Raw genomic sequence first — 17888 nt, 5'->3', positions numbered from 1 at the left:
TGTCGTCTGACGTGAGGTGGTGTTAGGCTCACCCCTGCCCAGGCCTCACCATCTCCCCGCTCGTTCCCGGGGCCTACCAGCCCCCACCGGTCCAGCGTCCACTGCCACCTTCTCCCCCGGGCCTCCCACAGACCCAGGGTTGCTGGCATCTCCCTGGCCTCGTCCCCCACCCTCCGCTCGGGGGCACCCGCCCCTCTGCCCCCCGGCACCATACCTCTTCCTCCTCAGGCCCCCCCGCGCCCACCCCATCAGCTCCCGCCCTCCCCTCCATTTCCGCCACCTGCTCCCTCTGCCGTGCCTCCGCCACCCTCCTCTCAACCCCTCGCCGTGCCTCCCCCTCACCTCCCCCTGCCACCGGCAGGTCAGCCTGGTTGCCCCAGTCCCCCCCGGCGCCACAGGTGATGTCGGTGGCCCTCTGCTCTCTCCGCGTCTCCGTCTTGCCTCCTGCAATCGCCATCTGGCGGACTCGATCGTCCCGGGTTCCCTCAGCAGTGCAGGTGGCATCCATTGCTCTTGGTGCTCGCCCTGCCTCCATTTCGTCTGCTGTGACCGCTAGCTGGGCGGCTCGGTCGTCCCGGTCTCCCTCGCAACTCGGTGGCACCCGTGGCCCTCAACTCTCGCCATGTCCCCTCCTCGTCCGCTGTGATTTCCATCTCGACGCTCCAGCAGTCCCAGCCTCTTGGCAGCGTGGTCATCCCTGGCCTCACTGCCAGGGCCCTCGCAGGCCTCGGAGCTGGTGGCTAAGTCTCGCGGGTGATCGCCGTGGCGATAGCAGCTTGAGGTCCAGACGGGCTGGAAGGATCACCTAAGTGCTCCTGGTGTCTCCCCTGGCAAGCCAGGATAGTTGCACCCCACCTCACCGGGAAAATTTGCCAGAATGGTGAGGCTCTGCTCTGGCTCCCGCTATTAAATAGAGCAGCAGCAGGGTGACGTCATCATTAACTCATCAACTCATCAGGTGCAACGATATGAGGCAGAGGGGGGGGTGTTATTGTAATTATATACTAGATTAGTAATCAGGCAGTTTTTAGATGCGAGTTGTAGATTAGTAATCAGTTGTAATGTGTTTTATTGTAATTATGCTACGTTAGTAATCAGTTAGTGTTTGTTTCCCCTATAAGGAATTGTAATGTATCTTATTTAATAATACGCTTCCAGGCCGCACTGAGCCTGTAGCTGTCTGAGCGATTAAAGTTATTTCTGTTTCTCTCAATTTCAATGGATTCTCTAATTAGTCTTTGCCAGTAGGAACTAGTTTTACACAACACTTCAACATTATCAAAATCAATTGAGTGTCCCTGTTGGAAAGCATGTTCAGCCACTGCCGACAGTTGTGTTTGCGATAGTTTAATATTTCTCTGGTGTTCTTTTAGTCTTACACTAATGTTATGCCCCGTCTGTCCAATATAGCATCTGCCACATACACAATTAATCTGATATACACCTTCTGTTGATAATTTAGGTAATTCGTCTTTAGTGCAAGTTACTATGATAATTGCTTTTTTACCCTTCTATCTGGCAACAAAACTGACACCTTTTTTACAAGGAGTCATGTTTGCATAGACCACAATACCTGCAGTCATAATGCAGACAAAAAACATAACTCTGATAATGTATGCACTGTCCTTGAAGTTGATTGGTCCACACCCGAGACAGCTTTTCTTAGAGCCTAGTCTCACATGGGTTGGACCAGATGGCGCCAAAAGGCGCACAACTCAAAGACAATGCACCATCAGAGTATGAGAGCTCGGGGTAAGCATTTACACCATTGGATCCAGGGGTCGCCGATGTGATTCCCATCTCCTGTCGAGATTCTTAAATCACCCCCCCCCCCTTTTGCACCGCCCAGCTGTGCCCACGCAACAGTTGTATAGGATCTAAGTTGGTACACCCACAGTGCAAGTACACCGGCAGTTCCCGTGCAGTGTACTGCCAGCTCGTTCAAGGCGTCTGGCCAGTGTGGAACACGTAGGGTTACCATCCGGATTTTTATTAAGGATAATTTTGGACAACAAAAACATCTCAAAGGGTTCTCTCATTCTGATGCTTGCAAGCTGATACATTTTTGACATGCGTTTTTCTGGATTCTGTTGTTATTGTCTCTCACTGTTCAAATAAACCTACCATTAAAATTATAGACTGACCATTTCTTTGTCAGTGGGAAAATGTACAAAATCAGCAGGGGATCAAATACTTTTTTCCCTCACTGTATGTACGGTAAAGTGATGGTTTTGGTTGGATCCTCAGAAGGTTGTCTCCGCATGGCTGGGGAGACAGCTTTGCGGGTTGTACATTCCTATGCATTGTACTCTAATGTCTTTGGATTGCACTCTCATGCTCACATGCCCTTTGGATTGCACCCTTTGGGTTGCACTCTCATGCCTTTGGATTGCAACACTATTCGATTTAACATTAACATGCTTATCTCTCACATTAACATAGCCACTTCCATGCCCTCGTCGAGGAGGCCACTCTCCGATCTTACATTTACATGTTAGTTTCTTACAATAACATCACTAGCCTCACCCACTTCTTTATGACCCTTGGGATACACCCATTTCAAACTTTTAAAAGTCTGCCTCAGCAGCAGATCATGCTTTCCCACCTGATGACGGACGCTTGTGTTGCGCCCGAAACGTCGCGATTGATTTTATTTTATACCTACGTAACTTTACCGAAAGAACCAAAGAGTATTGATGAGGATGTTGCTTCCCAGTCACATCGACGATGCATCACGACAACCACCACTAGCATTGTCACGATTATCTTCACCACTACCACCACCATCATCATCACAATAAACATAATCGTCGTCGCGATCATCATCAACACCACCACCTCCACTAGCATGATCACCATTACCATCAGCAAGGCCATCACCAAAAACAACGACAAAGATCCCCAAAAAGTTTTAACAGACTGTTGGGGAAAGTGCTGTTAGCGAGCACCTATCGAGGCCGGCACAGTGCACGAGGAAGTGGGTGGCCAGCACCAAGCACGGTCGCATTTGTCTTCTTAGTGGCGATGTTTACACACTGCACCAGGTACTCATTTGATGTTGAGTCGACTTAGGGGAGGCCGAGGACCAGTTCAAATAATCGTCACTGGTGTTGGCCATGAGTGTGAAACGAACTTAGATAACCGTGTTTTTAGTGCAGCGCGCTAAATGCTGCATGACCACTCCCCACCACCACCTCCCCCAGCTCACGCCGAGTAGACGGGTGCGCCACTGGGCGGCAGCAGCTCGCGACCCCTCACCATGTCGGCCACCCTCTCGGCCACCATTACCACGGGCGCGTTGGTGTTGCCGCTGGGCAGGCACGGGAACACCGAGGCGTCGACCACGCGCAGGCCGCCCGCCCCGCGCACCCTCGCCTGCTCGTCCACCACGGCATTGGCCGTGTCGCCCATGCGGCACGTGCCGCATGGGTGGTAGGCGGTCTCGGCATGCCGGCGCACCCACGCGTCGAGCTGCACTGCCGAGGTGACGTCGGGACCCGGCGACACCTCGGCACCCCGGAAGGGGCCCAGGGCAGGCTGCGAGAAGATGTCACGCGCCAGCTCCACGCAGCGGCGCAGCTCCCACACGTCGCGCTCTGCACGCACGCACGGGGTAACGGAGGGTAGGGGGGTTACGGGGGGGTGGGTCGGGTGAGACCCACAAAGTCACTATACGGAGACTCGCACAGAGAAACGACGACTAACACAGAGACCCAGACACACACAGGCTCACACAGAGGCATACAGAGACACACAAATACACACACAGAGACACATTACAGACTCAAACAGATACATACAGAGACACACACGCAGACACACAGAGACACAGATGCACACATTATCACACAGAGGCACAGACACACAAGGACTCACGCAATGACACACTGGTTCTGCGTGTGATTCAGAGTCACACACACATGGTTTGTACGTTTGCGCTCATTGCTAGACTCAATACTCACGTTCCTCTGGAATCGGTTTGCTGGTTCCTTCCAGTCTGAGCCGGTAACCGGTTTTGGGATCGTTTTGCCGGTTATTGGTTAAGCACGTCTACTCATACGACATGGCCCAGCGGTAGTGGATTCGTCGCTTGTTGTCGAGGTTCACGGCTCGAGTCCAGCTGGCCGCCCTGGTCAGTACTGCGGTGTGCGTTAATCCATAACAATGCTACTTACGTTGCCGTCTGCTTCACTCATGGTGGACGGAAATGTACACCACAAGTTACTCAAATGGGATTCCATATATAACAGCAACACAGCAACAACCACTGGGGGTGCACTAGGGTTAGACCACACAGCAACATCGCATCCTTACTATCAGATTAATGCACAAGAACAGCTGCCACTGGGGGTTTACTAGGGCTAGACCACACAGCAACACCACCCCTTACTATCATATTGATGTACAGAGAAAGCTGACACTGAGGGTGCACTATGGCTAAACAACACAGCAACATTGCCCCCTTACTATCAGATTAATGCATGAGGACAGCTGCCACTGGGGGTTCACTAGGGCTAGACTACACAGTAACATCATTCCTTACCTTGGAACAACTGCAGCCTGCGTCTGTGAGGCACAACGCCACCTTGCATGGTATTGTAAAGGATGTGAGAGCCGCTGCTGTGCACGCATCGCGACCCGGGCATCATGCGACGGCACCTGCTCACCTGTGCTCAGGTAGTTGGGCTGGATCACGGGGGGATCCGTGGGGTTGGTGGATCGCAGCTTGAGCCAGCCCACACTCGTTGGTCTCAACGACCCCACGTGGGCCTGACAAGGTGGAGGGAAATCAAGATCATCATCATCAGCATCATCATCTGATCACGATCAGAAGCAACATCACCACCATCATTATTACCACCACCATCATCATGTATGTGTAGTGACGCAAATCGGAGATAGTAATAACTGGAGCCACTTCTTTGATTTAACAAGCATCATCGGGATAATACACACCCGACGTGGGTGCACACTATTATAATTAAGACCATCTATTGTCGGTGGCACTACTTAGAACAGTTGGTAGGCTGTCTGACTAACAGCACCCCGGGATGGTGAAGATGGAGACGATGACGAGGAGATGGTGACGATGACGAGGAGATGGTGACGACGACAAGATGGTGACGACAATGATCTTGAACAGCACGACGGGGATCCCACTTCCAGCAACAGCCCCCTCTTATACTCCCCTTTCTGGAACCTACTAGTGGGTTCCCGGGCTCCCCGATGGGCTCCTTCTGTGACCTTTCCCCTAGATGTCCCCCTGTCGTATATATCGTGGCCTGCTGACGCGAGTACTGCCGTACACTGCAGTTACCCTTTTTCGCCAGCAGCCAGTGCTATACCACTACATACTAATGTTAAACTTTTTTTATACGATACGTAGCCAACCGTGCTAATCGGAGTGTGCTGGGAAAAGAGCATAAACTAAACAAAAAAAGCTGTTTTAAAGAAATACATTTGTCAATCTAGATGATTTACATATGTATAGCTCCAGTGGCTTCCTAATATCTGAACGAAGAGCGTTCCAAATGGCCGCAGAAGTGCATCCAAAAGCGTGTGATGCAGTGACCATCTTTGTTCAATGGCCAGCCAGAAGCCGCTGCGAGAATCATCATCATTACCACGATCAAAATCATCACCACCACCACCACTTTCAGCTCCATAACCACCATCATCACCACGACCACCATCATCAGGACCATAATCACCATCATCTCCATCATTAGCATCATCATGACCATCATCACCACCATCATGACCAGCATCACCAACACAACCATGATCAACACCACCTCCATCAATACCGTTATCATGACTGTCATCATCCAAATCATTACTTTGTAACACCAAAAACAACTACCAATCGCCACTTCCCACAACAACAGCCACCATTCACTGCTAAGTGGCGGTGACGTCACCCCAGTGCTTTTCCCAGGCTAGGAGCACTTTGAGGCCACGTGAAGTGTTGAAGGCTTGCTGACAGGAGGTTATGGAACAAACTCAGGTGCCATGGGTTGACTGAATAAGATGAATTGCAGATGCACCAACTGTGCTCCTCACTGTGCCAACTTGTTGTGTTAGCCACCCGGTGCTCTGCTCGTTGTTGTGAGCGTCACTCCTCTACCCTCAATTGTTGTTGGAGTGACTGCCCCCAACTGCCCAGGGGCATCCTTCACAAGCCTCCTCCACATAGATCTTGAGACAGCTGGTACTCATCATTGGCAAGTCTAATCAGTTTTTTATTATTATTTTATCATTTCCCTTCTACGTGACTTTACCGAAAGAACCAAGAATATGAATAAGTCTAATCAGCTCCACATCCTCCAGTACTATTTCAGTCCATATCTTCTCTTGCCTGTGCCTCGCCCATTTAGCCCCAACTATCCAACTAGGCATGTGGGCTATACGAGCCAACGCAACTTTGCTTGCTAGAGGAGCTCACTGATGGATCTGTATCCAGATATTTCAAGGGTCTGTGAGATCCCCACACAATTTCGTCTGATTAAACCCAGGATGGAACGTGGACTGCCGAGCAGTGCAGATGTTTATTTAGAGGACTCCACGTTTCACAAGCATAGAGGAGGGAGGACATAACTGCGACAGGTCGGGTATCTTCCACACAGCGTTGCAAAGCTCACGAAAATATAATGCCACTCAACTGGCCATAAAAACACTGCCCAGGTACAAAAAGTTATCTACTCTCGCCACAACTTTTCCATCACTCATGGGGGATGGAGGGAGGGGAGCATGTGTGGTGACTGTGAATGTCACTGTGTGGTGCCGGGCTTACGAAGTCACGGTGAATAATGTGTTGGTATTATGTATAGCCCGCTTACTGGGCGTAGTACCAGCCCTAGCGGGGCTTGGGTGCACGCTGGTCAGCGCGGAGGCACCACATACAGTGTGCGGTGCGGGCTCCCGGTGAGGGAGCGAGAGGGAGTGTCAGCCAGCCAGGGTTACGTAGGGGCATGATACGCTGGATGACCTGCCGACACGTGACCGGATGATATTGGAGGGGGGCCACCGGTGGACGGGGGCCGCTGGGTGGTCACGTGGTATAAAACAGGCCGATATAACGGGGGCCCCGTGAGGGGCTCGAGGTTCTTCGGGTTGCTGGTGAAGAAGATCCACGTTGGGTTAAAGAAGCCTCTAGCCACGCGGTCTGGGACCCAGCTTGTGGTCTGGGCCGGGATAGCGAACTGTGTGTAGTTCTGCCGTAGCGTGGCTTAGATGGGTATTCAACACCCAAGTGTAGGTTGTATTATGTTATGTTGAGTTGGTGAAATAAATAGTGTTGCTCCCAAGACAACATCTGCGACTCAGTTGGACTCACTACCCATGCAATGACATACAGGCACTTGTTTGGTGGGGCTGATGGTAAGTCACCCACTTCTTAGTAGCATGCTCCCGGTTCAGCAGTAGCATCTCTAACTCCTCAGAGTGGGCAGCAATCACCAGATCATCCACATCCACAGCATGGTTGAATAGTAGCGAGTTATACTAGCTAGAAATTCCACCTATCTGTACCAGCTAGAAATTCCAAACGGTACAGCCATGAAAAGCTTTTTGAACTACCTGCTCAAGGAATATGTTAAATAGTGTCAGGGACAGAGGACATGCGTAGGCCCGCCACTTGATAGTGTCAGGGCCAGGGAACATCCGTAGGCCCATCACATAATAGTGTCAGGGCCAGACAACATCCGTGGGCCCGTTACTTAATTTCAACTCGCTGCAACACCTCCATGAGTCAGGGTTGATGGGGAAGTTGTGGATCATGTACCCAAAGCAACCATCGCAGCGGCATGAGTTGCCATCTTGAAAGACACCCATTACCCCTCAGCATCAGGAAGGGTGAAAATATTGCTTGCAAACTTCATCGACTAGACAAGACCAGGATATTCTGTATTTTAGTGGTGTCCTAGATGGACAATGGCCACCACAATGAAAGTATGGAATGCACATATTGAAGATGACGAGGCGATGGCCAATGAAAAGATCAGCTTCACAATAGACCCTGGTGTCAAGTACACGGGCCCGCATCTGCTGTTTCATCACTATATAGTCCAGCAGATGTTCTTGCATGAACCCGGCGTGCATCTATGATTTTGTGTGGATGCACCGATGCCAGAACAGCGTGTTGGTGATTACAAGCCCATGAGCTGAACAAAAGTTTAGTTGTTTCTTACCATTGTTATTGAGCTAATCTGGCCCATGCCTTTCAATCACTCTAGCCCACGTGTAAGCGTCATGACCCACTCGGGCCTTAAAGTCACCCAACAGAATGACTATATCCCAAGGGCCCACTTTAGCTAACACCTGGGACAGGTCATAGAAGGTGTCTGACTCGTCGGCCTTGCTGCATCCCTCCGCTGATAATTCATGTTCTGTGGGTGTGCATACGCCACCACTACCGCTGCCAACATCATCACCATCACGGCCATTGTCACTATTACCACCATCATCACTATCATCTATCTGGGCTGGGTAAAGCACCGCTTGAGTGGGCGTTCCCATTACCATTGCTCGTTTGCACTTCCGATGAGCACGGTTCGGCTGCGTAGGGTGCGAAAGAAGTTCAACATACATACAGAAAACAAAAGAGCATTGTACTTGCCCCCGCCGGGGTAACGTGGAATGCCCCCCTGCTCACCTGGAAGGCCTCCATGGTTGGGTCGACGCGGCCATGGTCGATCACCTGGGCGGGCAAGAAGTGGAACTGGACGTCAGGGTGAGCCACCGAGGGCTCCGAGCGAGCGAACCCCCCCGTGTCCATGTGGGCCGTGGCACAGGGGCCTGACAGGAGGACACGAAGGGACACACGGGGACATGAGGGGACACACGGGTACACGAGGAGACATACGGGGACACACGGGGACATACCGGGACACACAGGGACACACGGGGACACGAGTGGAAGCCTCGCTGAAGGGAGGAGACCCCACACTATAGTCAAGCAGCGTGGTGGTTGTTGTTCCCCCTCTCCTCCCGTGCCTGGTCCTCACCTTCACCAAATTCCCCTTCCCTTGCTGTTGCAACCTTGGTGTGTTTTCTTTCCCCATATCACCCCATATCACACCACCCCCAATGTCCTTAGCACGACGTATATCGACTCTATAGCGGGGATAATTGGAAACTCCCTCCGTCACAGAGGATCACACGGAGACATGGAGATACATGGGGACATGGGGAGGGGGGAGCGGGGAAGACACGGGGACTTGGGCGGGACACGGAGACACGGGGGACACATGGAGAGTCAGACATACAGGGACACAGAGACATGAGATAAACACGGAGACACGGGGGACACATGGAGAGACGGACATACAGGGACACAGAGACATGGGATAAACACGGAGACACGGGGGACACATGGATAGACGGACATACAGGGACACAGAGACATGGGATAAACACGGAGACACGGGGGACACATGGATAGACGGACATCCAGGGACACAGAGACATGGGATAAACACGGAGACACGGGGGACACATGGAGAGACGCAGCTGTATCGCTGGTGGAGTGGGCGCGCTGATAATTAATACACTTTGGAGGGGTGGAGGGGGTCGGGGGGGGCTTTCTCATGCCTGTGAAGCGCAGCAGCCACTGGAGGCCCGCACTGATCGTGCGGTGCGGCCGCAGGAGGCCGTAGAGCGTCACGGGCTGCAGGCAATGCTGCTGCACGTACACCTCCAGGTGGTCCTGCAGGTTCAGGCCCACGCCTTCACGCACACCGTGTGGGTGGGGTACTATGACTCAATCACCATCATCATTGTCATAATCAGTATCATCATTACCATAATCATCATAATCATCATCGTCATCATCACCATCATCATCATCGTCATCATCACCATCATCATAATCATCGCCATTATCACCATCGTTATGATTCATCTTCGACATTGTCAGCATCGTCATGATCATCATCATCATTTATTTTGCTCCATTGCTGAACTTTATTCGTTTTGAATTTCTTATCCTGACTGAGCTCCCTCTATTCTGGTCCGCCGAGTTCACGAAAATCAACGCGGAACCTCGGTGACCCACCGGGACTGTTGACGAGCACCGGGATGCCGAGCCTCTTGAGCTCCTTCTCGGGTCCGATGCCGGACAGCAGCAGCAGCTGGGGCGAGTTGATGGCTCCTCCGCACAGAATCACCTCCCGCTCCGCGTACACCTGGCATTCGACGCGGAAAGAATGCGTTGCAACCCCAACCACTGGCCCTGCGTGGCTCCGAGCCACATTCACATCGTCGCCGTAAGTCCAGCAGCATTAGCGGCATCAGTTGCAGCAGCAGCTTATCGTCACAGCGGTAAGGTTCTTGTTCCGCTCGGCAAACAGCTGCAATGGACAGTCACCACCCATGTGATGCTGGCCACACGTTGCGATCCATGGCCCCCACTTTTGCTCTCTCCCAGAACCTAGCTCTCACCCGCACTGTGACCTCTCTCATCCAATCCGTCACCCCCTTTCTCATCTGCTCCGTGACACCCTCTCTCACGTGCTCCGTGACCGCTCTTTCACCCCCTCCGTGACCCCCTCTCTGTGACCCCTCACCTGCTACGTGACCCCATTTCTCACTTGTTCCGTGACCCTTCTCTCATCCACTCTGTGACACTTTCTCTTACCCGCTCCATAACCACAATCCATGACCCCCTCTCTCACCTGCTGCGTGACCCCCTTTCTTTGACCCCCTCTCTCACCCACTCCATGACCCTCCCTCTCACCCACTCCATGATCCTCACTCTCACCCACTCCGTGACTCCCTCTCTCACCCACTCTGTGCCCCCTCTCTCACCCGCTCAGTGACCCCCTCTGTCACTCGCTCCACGACTCCCTCTCTCACCCGCTCCATGACCCCCGCTCGCAGCAGCTCCACGCCCACGGCACGGTCGCCCTCGAAGAGCACACGAGTGGCGCTGGCTCGGTGCCGCACCTCCAGGTTGGGCCGGGAGAGCGCCGGGTGCAGGTAGGCACACGCCGTGCTCCAGCGCTTGCCTGGTGCACACGAAGATGAAGATAGAGGTCCCCTGGGGAGCCTCGAGCAGGCTGTTTGGCCAAATGTTGTTGGGGAATAGGGACCATGAAGGCCTGCAGGAAGGATGTTGCCACTGCAGGACTGAGCCTTTATCCTGACCCACTCACTCACTCACCCTGGTGGATGATGCCACTCACTCACTCACCCTGGTGGATGTTGCCACTCACTCACCCTGGTGTGGTGGATGATGCCACTTACTCACTCACCCTGGTGGATGGTGCGATCCATCCAGCCAAAGCCCTCTTGCCGGTACCCGTTCATGTCCCCAGTGATGTGATGCCCAGCCTGCGCCGCCGCCTCCAGGAAGGCCTCGTGCAGGGGGTCTCCGGGGGCGGCGCGCGACACGTGCAGGGGGCCGTCGCCCCCCCGGTACGGGTCCGCGCCCAGCGCGTGGCTCTGCGCGCGGCGGAAGTAGGGCAAGCAGTGCGCGTACGACCAGCCCCGCGCGCCGTGGTCGTGCTCCCACCTGCAGTGGGAGGTGCCCCGCTCGATCAGCCTCGCAGGCTCACAAAACAGACAATCCATGAGTCCATGGGTCTTCACGGGAGTCTATGCGTATGTACATGTGGTGGGGTCGTGTCGCGGTTAGCGCTACGCTGCGCTATGAAACCCGGCGAGCCGAGTTCGATTCCAGCTCATGGCTAAAAGCTTTTACGATTATCTGAACCCGGTCTTGGGCCTCCCCTAGGTCGACCCAGATTAAAATGAGTACCTTGTGCGGTGTGTAAACATCGCCACTCGGGGTTACAAAGGCGGCCGGGCGTGGTTCTGGCAATCCACCCCCTTGTGCGCCGTTCCGGCCTTCATCGGTGCTACTTGCTAACAGCACTTGCCCCAACAGTCTGTGTAAGGCTATACGGGGGATCTTTGTCTTTATGCGAGTCTATGATTCTCTATGTGAGTCTTTGACTCTGTAAGCCCGTGGTTCGAGATTTGTCGATGGGTCTCTATCCGACTCTGTGCAACTGTACACCAGTCTGTGACTCTAAGCAAGCCCCGTGGGTCTCTGAGTCGTCTCTGCGTTGGTCCGTTAACCTATCCGCGCCTCTGTGGGTCTCTCCGTTGTGAGGGCGAGGCTCACGCGTCGTAGTCGAGCGCGTGGCCGCGAATGTAGACCATGGCATTGAGGGACGAGGAGCCCCCCAGCACTCTGCCACGTGGCCAGTAGAGGGCGCGTCCTTCCATGTGCTCCTGGGGCTCCGTGTGGTAGCACCAGTTGTACCTGAGGCGCATCACAGCAGCGGGACAGAATCTGTTGTTTCCCGTCACCCCCCTGATGAAAACAACCGTCATTCACCACTGAGTGGTGGTGACGTCACCACGGCGTGTGTTCCAGGCTAAGTGAACTTTGAGCCCACAAGACATTCCGAAGGCTTGCTGGCGGGAAGTCATGGAACAAACTCGGTTGACTGGCTGAATTTACTTGCAAATGTGCGTGTGCGTGTGTTGAACTTCTTTCACAGCCGTGTTAATTGGAGGTGCGGTGGAAGGACACCAAACTAAACAAAAAAAGCAGTTCTAAAGTAATGAGTTTTCATTCTCAAATTAGTTTTCAGATGCACCAACTGTGCTCCTCACTGTGTCAACTTTCTGCGTTTTATCTGCCCGGCGCTCTGCTCGTTGTTGTGAGCGTCGCTCCTCTGCCCTCCGTTGCTGCTGGAGGGCGACTGCCGAGTAGCAACTTCCTTCACGAGGGCGTTCTTCTACAGAGGCAAATCTTGGCATAACTGGTACTAGTCATCAGAAATTCAACATCATTCTGTACCACATCAGTCCATCTCTTCTCTAGACAATGCAACACCCATGTAGCCCCCTCTATTTGGCCAAACAGAAGCTGCTTGGGCATATGGTGGCTGGGCATATGGACTACGTGACCAAGCCAATGCAGCCTTGCCTGCCAAGTCAGATTGCTGACGGATAGTGTCCAGATCTTTCAAGAACCTGAGCTCCTCACACAATCCAGTCTAATTGAACCGAGGATTGATCGAAGGCAGGTCAACTTGAATGTGTTTAAACCAGCGCAGATGTTTTGTTCAGAGAGCTTAATGTTTTGCAAGCATAACTGTGGCCAAGAATTCCTGGAGTTTCATGCGTAGCGACAGTCCAGGTAGCGGATGAAAATATAATGCCGTTTGACTGATTTGAAGATAGACCTCTGCTACCAAACCGGCGCTGCTCATAAGCACGCTGCCCATGTATAAGGACTCCTCCAAGATCTCCACAGCTGCCCCATCGCCTCAACTGTTCAAGGTCGCGTTTATAGCAAAAGCAACTGGCCAACCAACTTACCTAAGCAATGCCATCCACCCATTCTTACCACCACGAAATGTAGGCTCATCAGAAATGAACCTTTGCTTGTGTGGGAGATCCACTCGCCTTAGGATAGCAGAACGGAGCTTCTCATCTGCAGCTCTGGTGGTCTGGAACAGACTGCCAGCTTAAGACCGGACTAAAAACATTAATGTTCTCTTCTGTTTAACTAAAGTTTCAGTTTCGTAGTGCCATCCAAGCTTAGATCTCAGATTTATTTTTACTGAATATGGTGCGGTATAGAAGCTTGAATTGATTGATGGTATCAGGACATGTGCCCCTGTACTGTCCAGCAGATGTTATCTGCTTAAACCCGGTGTGCACCCGTGATGTTGTGTGGATGCACCCGCGCAGGAACAGCGTTTTGGTGATTACAAGCCGAAAGGCTGCACATAAGTCTAGCAGCTTCCTACAGTTGCTATTGAGCTGATCTGGCCTATGCTTTTCAATTACTCTAGCCAAAGTGGCTGCGTCATGACCCACTAGATCATTAAAGGCATCCAACAGGGTGACTTTATCCCGAGGGGCTACTTTAGCCAGCACCTGGGACCAGCCCACCAAACCTACTGTATTCCACAGAGGTCCAGGTGGTACCAGCCTAGCTCCCAACAGGCGAATGGCAGCCTCTCCTCTGCGGTGAGTGTTTGGACATTCCACGTGGCCAACCGCAGTAGTTTCCTGCTGTGTCTGGAGGAACCGCGAGGGGGTTCAGTATCCAAACGGAGTTAGGCCAGGAGACGTCATAGACGCTGTAAACGGATAAAATTAATCTACTAAAGAATAAATTATAATTTATGTAAATGTGGAAGGAAGCCAATCAGCATCAAGGGGCAGCCTAATGTGGGCTTGTTCGATCCAGAAATCATGTGACAGGAATCACATTAACGATGTAAACATATCGAGCAAGGATCGAGCACGAGTTCATTTTATCGCAGATTCATTTTATCCCAGTATAGTACCTGTCCCCTCGAGCTCTCCGACGCACGCTTATTTCGTTTATTAGTTTTTTGGGGAATTTAATTGAAGGTGGGGGGGTCACCAGCCCTCATGCCTGGCCACTGGCAGTTGAAAGAGTCGTGAGGGCATTATCCGATTAGTTTCGCTTGTCACTCCAATGGCATTGGTCAAACCCACCACAGCGTCACCGACCCAGTAGGTGGGGCAATTTTGCCAGTCAGTCATTACCACCAATACCAACATCCGCCATTCGCCACTAAGTGACGGTGACGTCATCACGGCGCCTGCGCCAGGCCAGGTGGACTTTGAAGCCACGTGAATTGTCGAAGGCTCGCTGACATGAGGTCTCGGGACAGACCCAGGCGATGCCATGGGTTGGCTTACTGAGATGACTGGCAGATGTACCAGCTGTGCCCCCCTACTGTGCCAACTTGCTGTGTTTTAGCCATCCGGTGTGCCGCTCGTTGTTGTGAGCGTCGCTCCATCGCCACCACCACCACCGCCACCACCACAACCACACCACCATCAAAATGAGCGCTACCTCCCGCAGCTGCTCACCTATCATCGCACAGGTTGTAGGCGAGTGCCAGGGGCATGTGGATTTTCCACGCGAGCCTCTTGCTGCCCAGCACCGTGTCCCGGGGCCCGGCCTCGAGCAGCAGCACGCTGGCCCCCGGGTCCTCGGAGAGGCGCCCAGCTATCACGCAGCCTGCGCTGCCGCCCCCCACCACCACGTAGCTGTACCGGGCCCCCGCCCCTCCTGCTGCTGCTGCCTGCCGGGCGGTGGAGTGGTGCAGTGGGGCGGAGAGAAGAGGGGTGGTCGTAGCCACCCGAGCCTCGGCCAGGCGCCCCGCGTCCCCCCAGAGACGCGTGAGCAGCGGGTGCAGTGCGGCGCTGGGAGGAGAAGGGGAGGCGGTATGAGTGGGTGAGCGAGTGGGTGAATGAATGAATGAGTGGACAGATGAATGAGTGCACGGATACTGAAATTTCCAACACATTGGCATGTTGCATAGTTGGGTCTCGCCTTGACTATTGCAACTCCGTCCTAGTCCGGACCTCCACTGGCAACCTAAAAAAACTTCAAAGACTACAAAACAACCTAGCACACTCATCATTGGCCACACTCATCCCCGTCCCGACTCACTCGCCTGTCTCCGTGCCCTCAACTGGCTGCCCATCGCCAGCAGGGTCACATACAAGACCGCCTGCCTCTGCCACAATGCCTTCACATCTGCCTGCCCGCCGTACCTTTCTTCATTATTGAAAACTTGCAGCTCAGCACACGGCAGATGCCTGCGCAGCGCGACTCACGACCTCTTGATACCAAGATCCAGGATGGTCATGTCTATGCGCCGCTTCTCGGTGGCAGCCCCAACAGTCTGGAACGCCATCCCTCTGCACATTCGCAGCATCACCTCAATCGCCTCCTTCAAGAGAGACTTAAAAACGCACCTCTATAATCACGCTTTCGAGCGACTCTGAGCTTGGCTCCGCGCCTCTGAGTTGTGGCCGTTACGTCCGCAAATTTGCGCGCGTTATAAATTGCATTATTATTATTATGAATACATGCACGGGTGATGAACGAATACCATAATAATGAATGGATGAATGAATGCACAGATGTATGTGCGGGTGGATGGATGCACGAATCAATGTACAGATTGATGGATGCACGGATGAATTAATTCATGCCCCGAATAAATATACACGGACAAACTTGATTTGGAGCTTTCGTGACTGCAGGAATTACTCTTTGGTTCTTTAGGTAAAGTCACGCAATCGAAATGTCGTATGCTATTATTTTATTTATTTATTTATTTCTACGTGACTTTACCGAAAGAACCAAAGAGTAACACACGGACACACAAACACTCCTGACCACGGGAACGAATGACGCGGAACGAACGAGCGCATGAAGCAACACACGCAAGCGCACGCGCGGTTCGGCGAATTATAATTCGTAACAGTTGGGACACAGCTATTGTGAGCCTTTATAAACATTGTGGCTCGCGTGAATGTTTATAGGACTATAGTAATGTATTTGTTCTGTTATTCATTCAATTTCTCATTTAATTATTCGTTCTAGTATATCGATAAATCATTCGATGATTCGTTTGCTTATTAATACCATTAGGCATCCAATTATTCACTCAATTATTAATTCTATCACTCATACCATTATTCATGAAACTATTAATGCCATTACTCATAAGATTATTCATTTAATTATTTCGTCGAGTATTCGTTGATTCGTTGGTGTATGTGTGCAGTGGTCGCTGTACCTCGACGTACGCCGAGCCTGAACGTTGAGCATCTTCTCACGACTCACGGCGGCACAACGTGGTTGCTGGTGGTGGTGATGGGGGGTTCTAATGAGACGACGTGGTTAGTTTGAACACGTGCACGGAGACATAGGGAGACGAGAAAGAGAGTTACAGTCGGAGAGAGGCAGGGGGAGAGAGAGCAAGAAGAGAGACACGGGGAGAGACAAAAAAGGAGATAATTCAGAGGAGAGTGATTCAGGGGAAATATATTCAAGCGGAGTGACTCAAGGGCAGAGACACAGTCAAGAGAGACACGGTGGGTGACACACAGAGAGAGAGAGACTCAGGTAGACAGAGTCCCCGATGGAGACGCGGGGGGACAGGGGGAGATGATTGCGGGGATGATGGGGGGTGGAGCCGTAGCCGCTGATTCGCAGCCTCGCTCCGTGTATTGACCCTCGGCCCCTCCCAAACACGCAACCCCACCCGTGTTCACGCACGGCGCCAGGTACTCACTTAAGGCTGAGTTGACCTAGGGGAGGCCCGAGACTGGTTCAGATATTACTCGCCACGTACGTTTGACGCGAGCGGGAATCGAATTCAGGTGTGTCGAGTTTAAAGCCCAGTGCGGTACGAACCATGGCAGCGACTCTGCTCAGCGTTCGACCTCCATACTGCAGCTCACAACCACTCACTCACCCACTCGCTCACCGAGTCACTCACTCGCTCACCACTCGCTCACCCACTAACGAAGTCACTTAACCGTCAGACTGCAGCTCACAGCAACTCATGTACTCCCTCACTCACCCATCGCCCAGGAATCCACTCGCCCACTCACCCAGTCACTCATCCACTCACCGAGTCACCAACTCACCTGCTCACTCACCGAGTAAGCCACTCACCCACTCACTCGCTCATCTACCCACTCGCAACAATCACCCACTCACTCACCTACAGAATAATTCATTCTCCCACGCACTCATTTATCCACACGCTCATTCACCTGCTCACCTACCAACTCATCCTGTCACACACTATTAACTAGTTTGTCCACCCACTCACCATCGTGTTCATTCTGTTTAACATGTAGGCTTTCGCGACCAATGTTATCCATAATCGAGGTATTTTGGGTTAGATCGCGTAAATATAAATGCGTCGTCAAACCCGCTACCACCCGACACAGCCAATTTGTAACCTTCATAAGGTTTGTGCTCATTAGATATGAACAACTTTAATGTTGCTGTTTGTTGCTGACCGCTTGGCGTTTTAGGCGCGTGCTCAGCAATCGTGATATTAACAAAAATACAAAGA

At 52.5% G+C, this 17888-nt stretch overlaps 1 protein-coding gene across 1 annotated transcript; it reads right to left on the bottom strand.

Annotated features, from left to right (window-relative positions):
• Positions 1-418: 418 nt before the first annotated feature.
• Positions 419-16928, bottom strand: CHDH (choline dehydrogenase). The gene is made up of 10 exons (XM_061574395.1): positions 16596-16928; positions 14872-15207; positions 12128-12268; positions 11253-11512; positions 10855-11006; positions 10055-10184; positions 9592-9726; positions 8654-8796; positions 4668-4770; positions 419-3596 (listed from the first exon to the last, which is right to left on the bottom strand). The coding sequence occupies exons 1-10, from the start codon at positions 16625-16627 to the stop codon at positions 3205-3207; spliced, it is 1824 nt and encodes a 607-aa protein (XP_061430379.1). The 5' UTR covers positions 16628-16928; the 3' UTR covers positions 419-3204.
• Between the last annotated feature and the right edge of the window lie 960 nt (positions 16929-17888).

Source organism: Lethenteron reissneri, chromosome 55, assembly GCF_015708825.2.
Source record: "Lethenteron reissneri isolate LAM-NWPU_2019-01 chromosome 55, ASM1570882v1, whole genome shotgun sequence".
Lineage (NCBI taxonomy): Eukaryota > Metazoa > Chordata > Hyperoartia > Petromyzontiformes > Petromyzontidae > Lethenteron > Lethenteron reissneri.
This window is presented reverse-complemented; position numbering and strand designations above follow the sequence as displayed.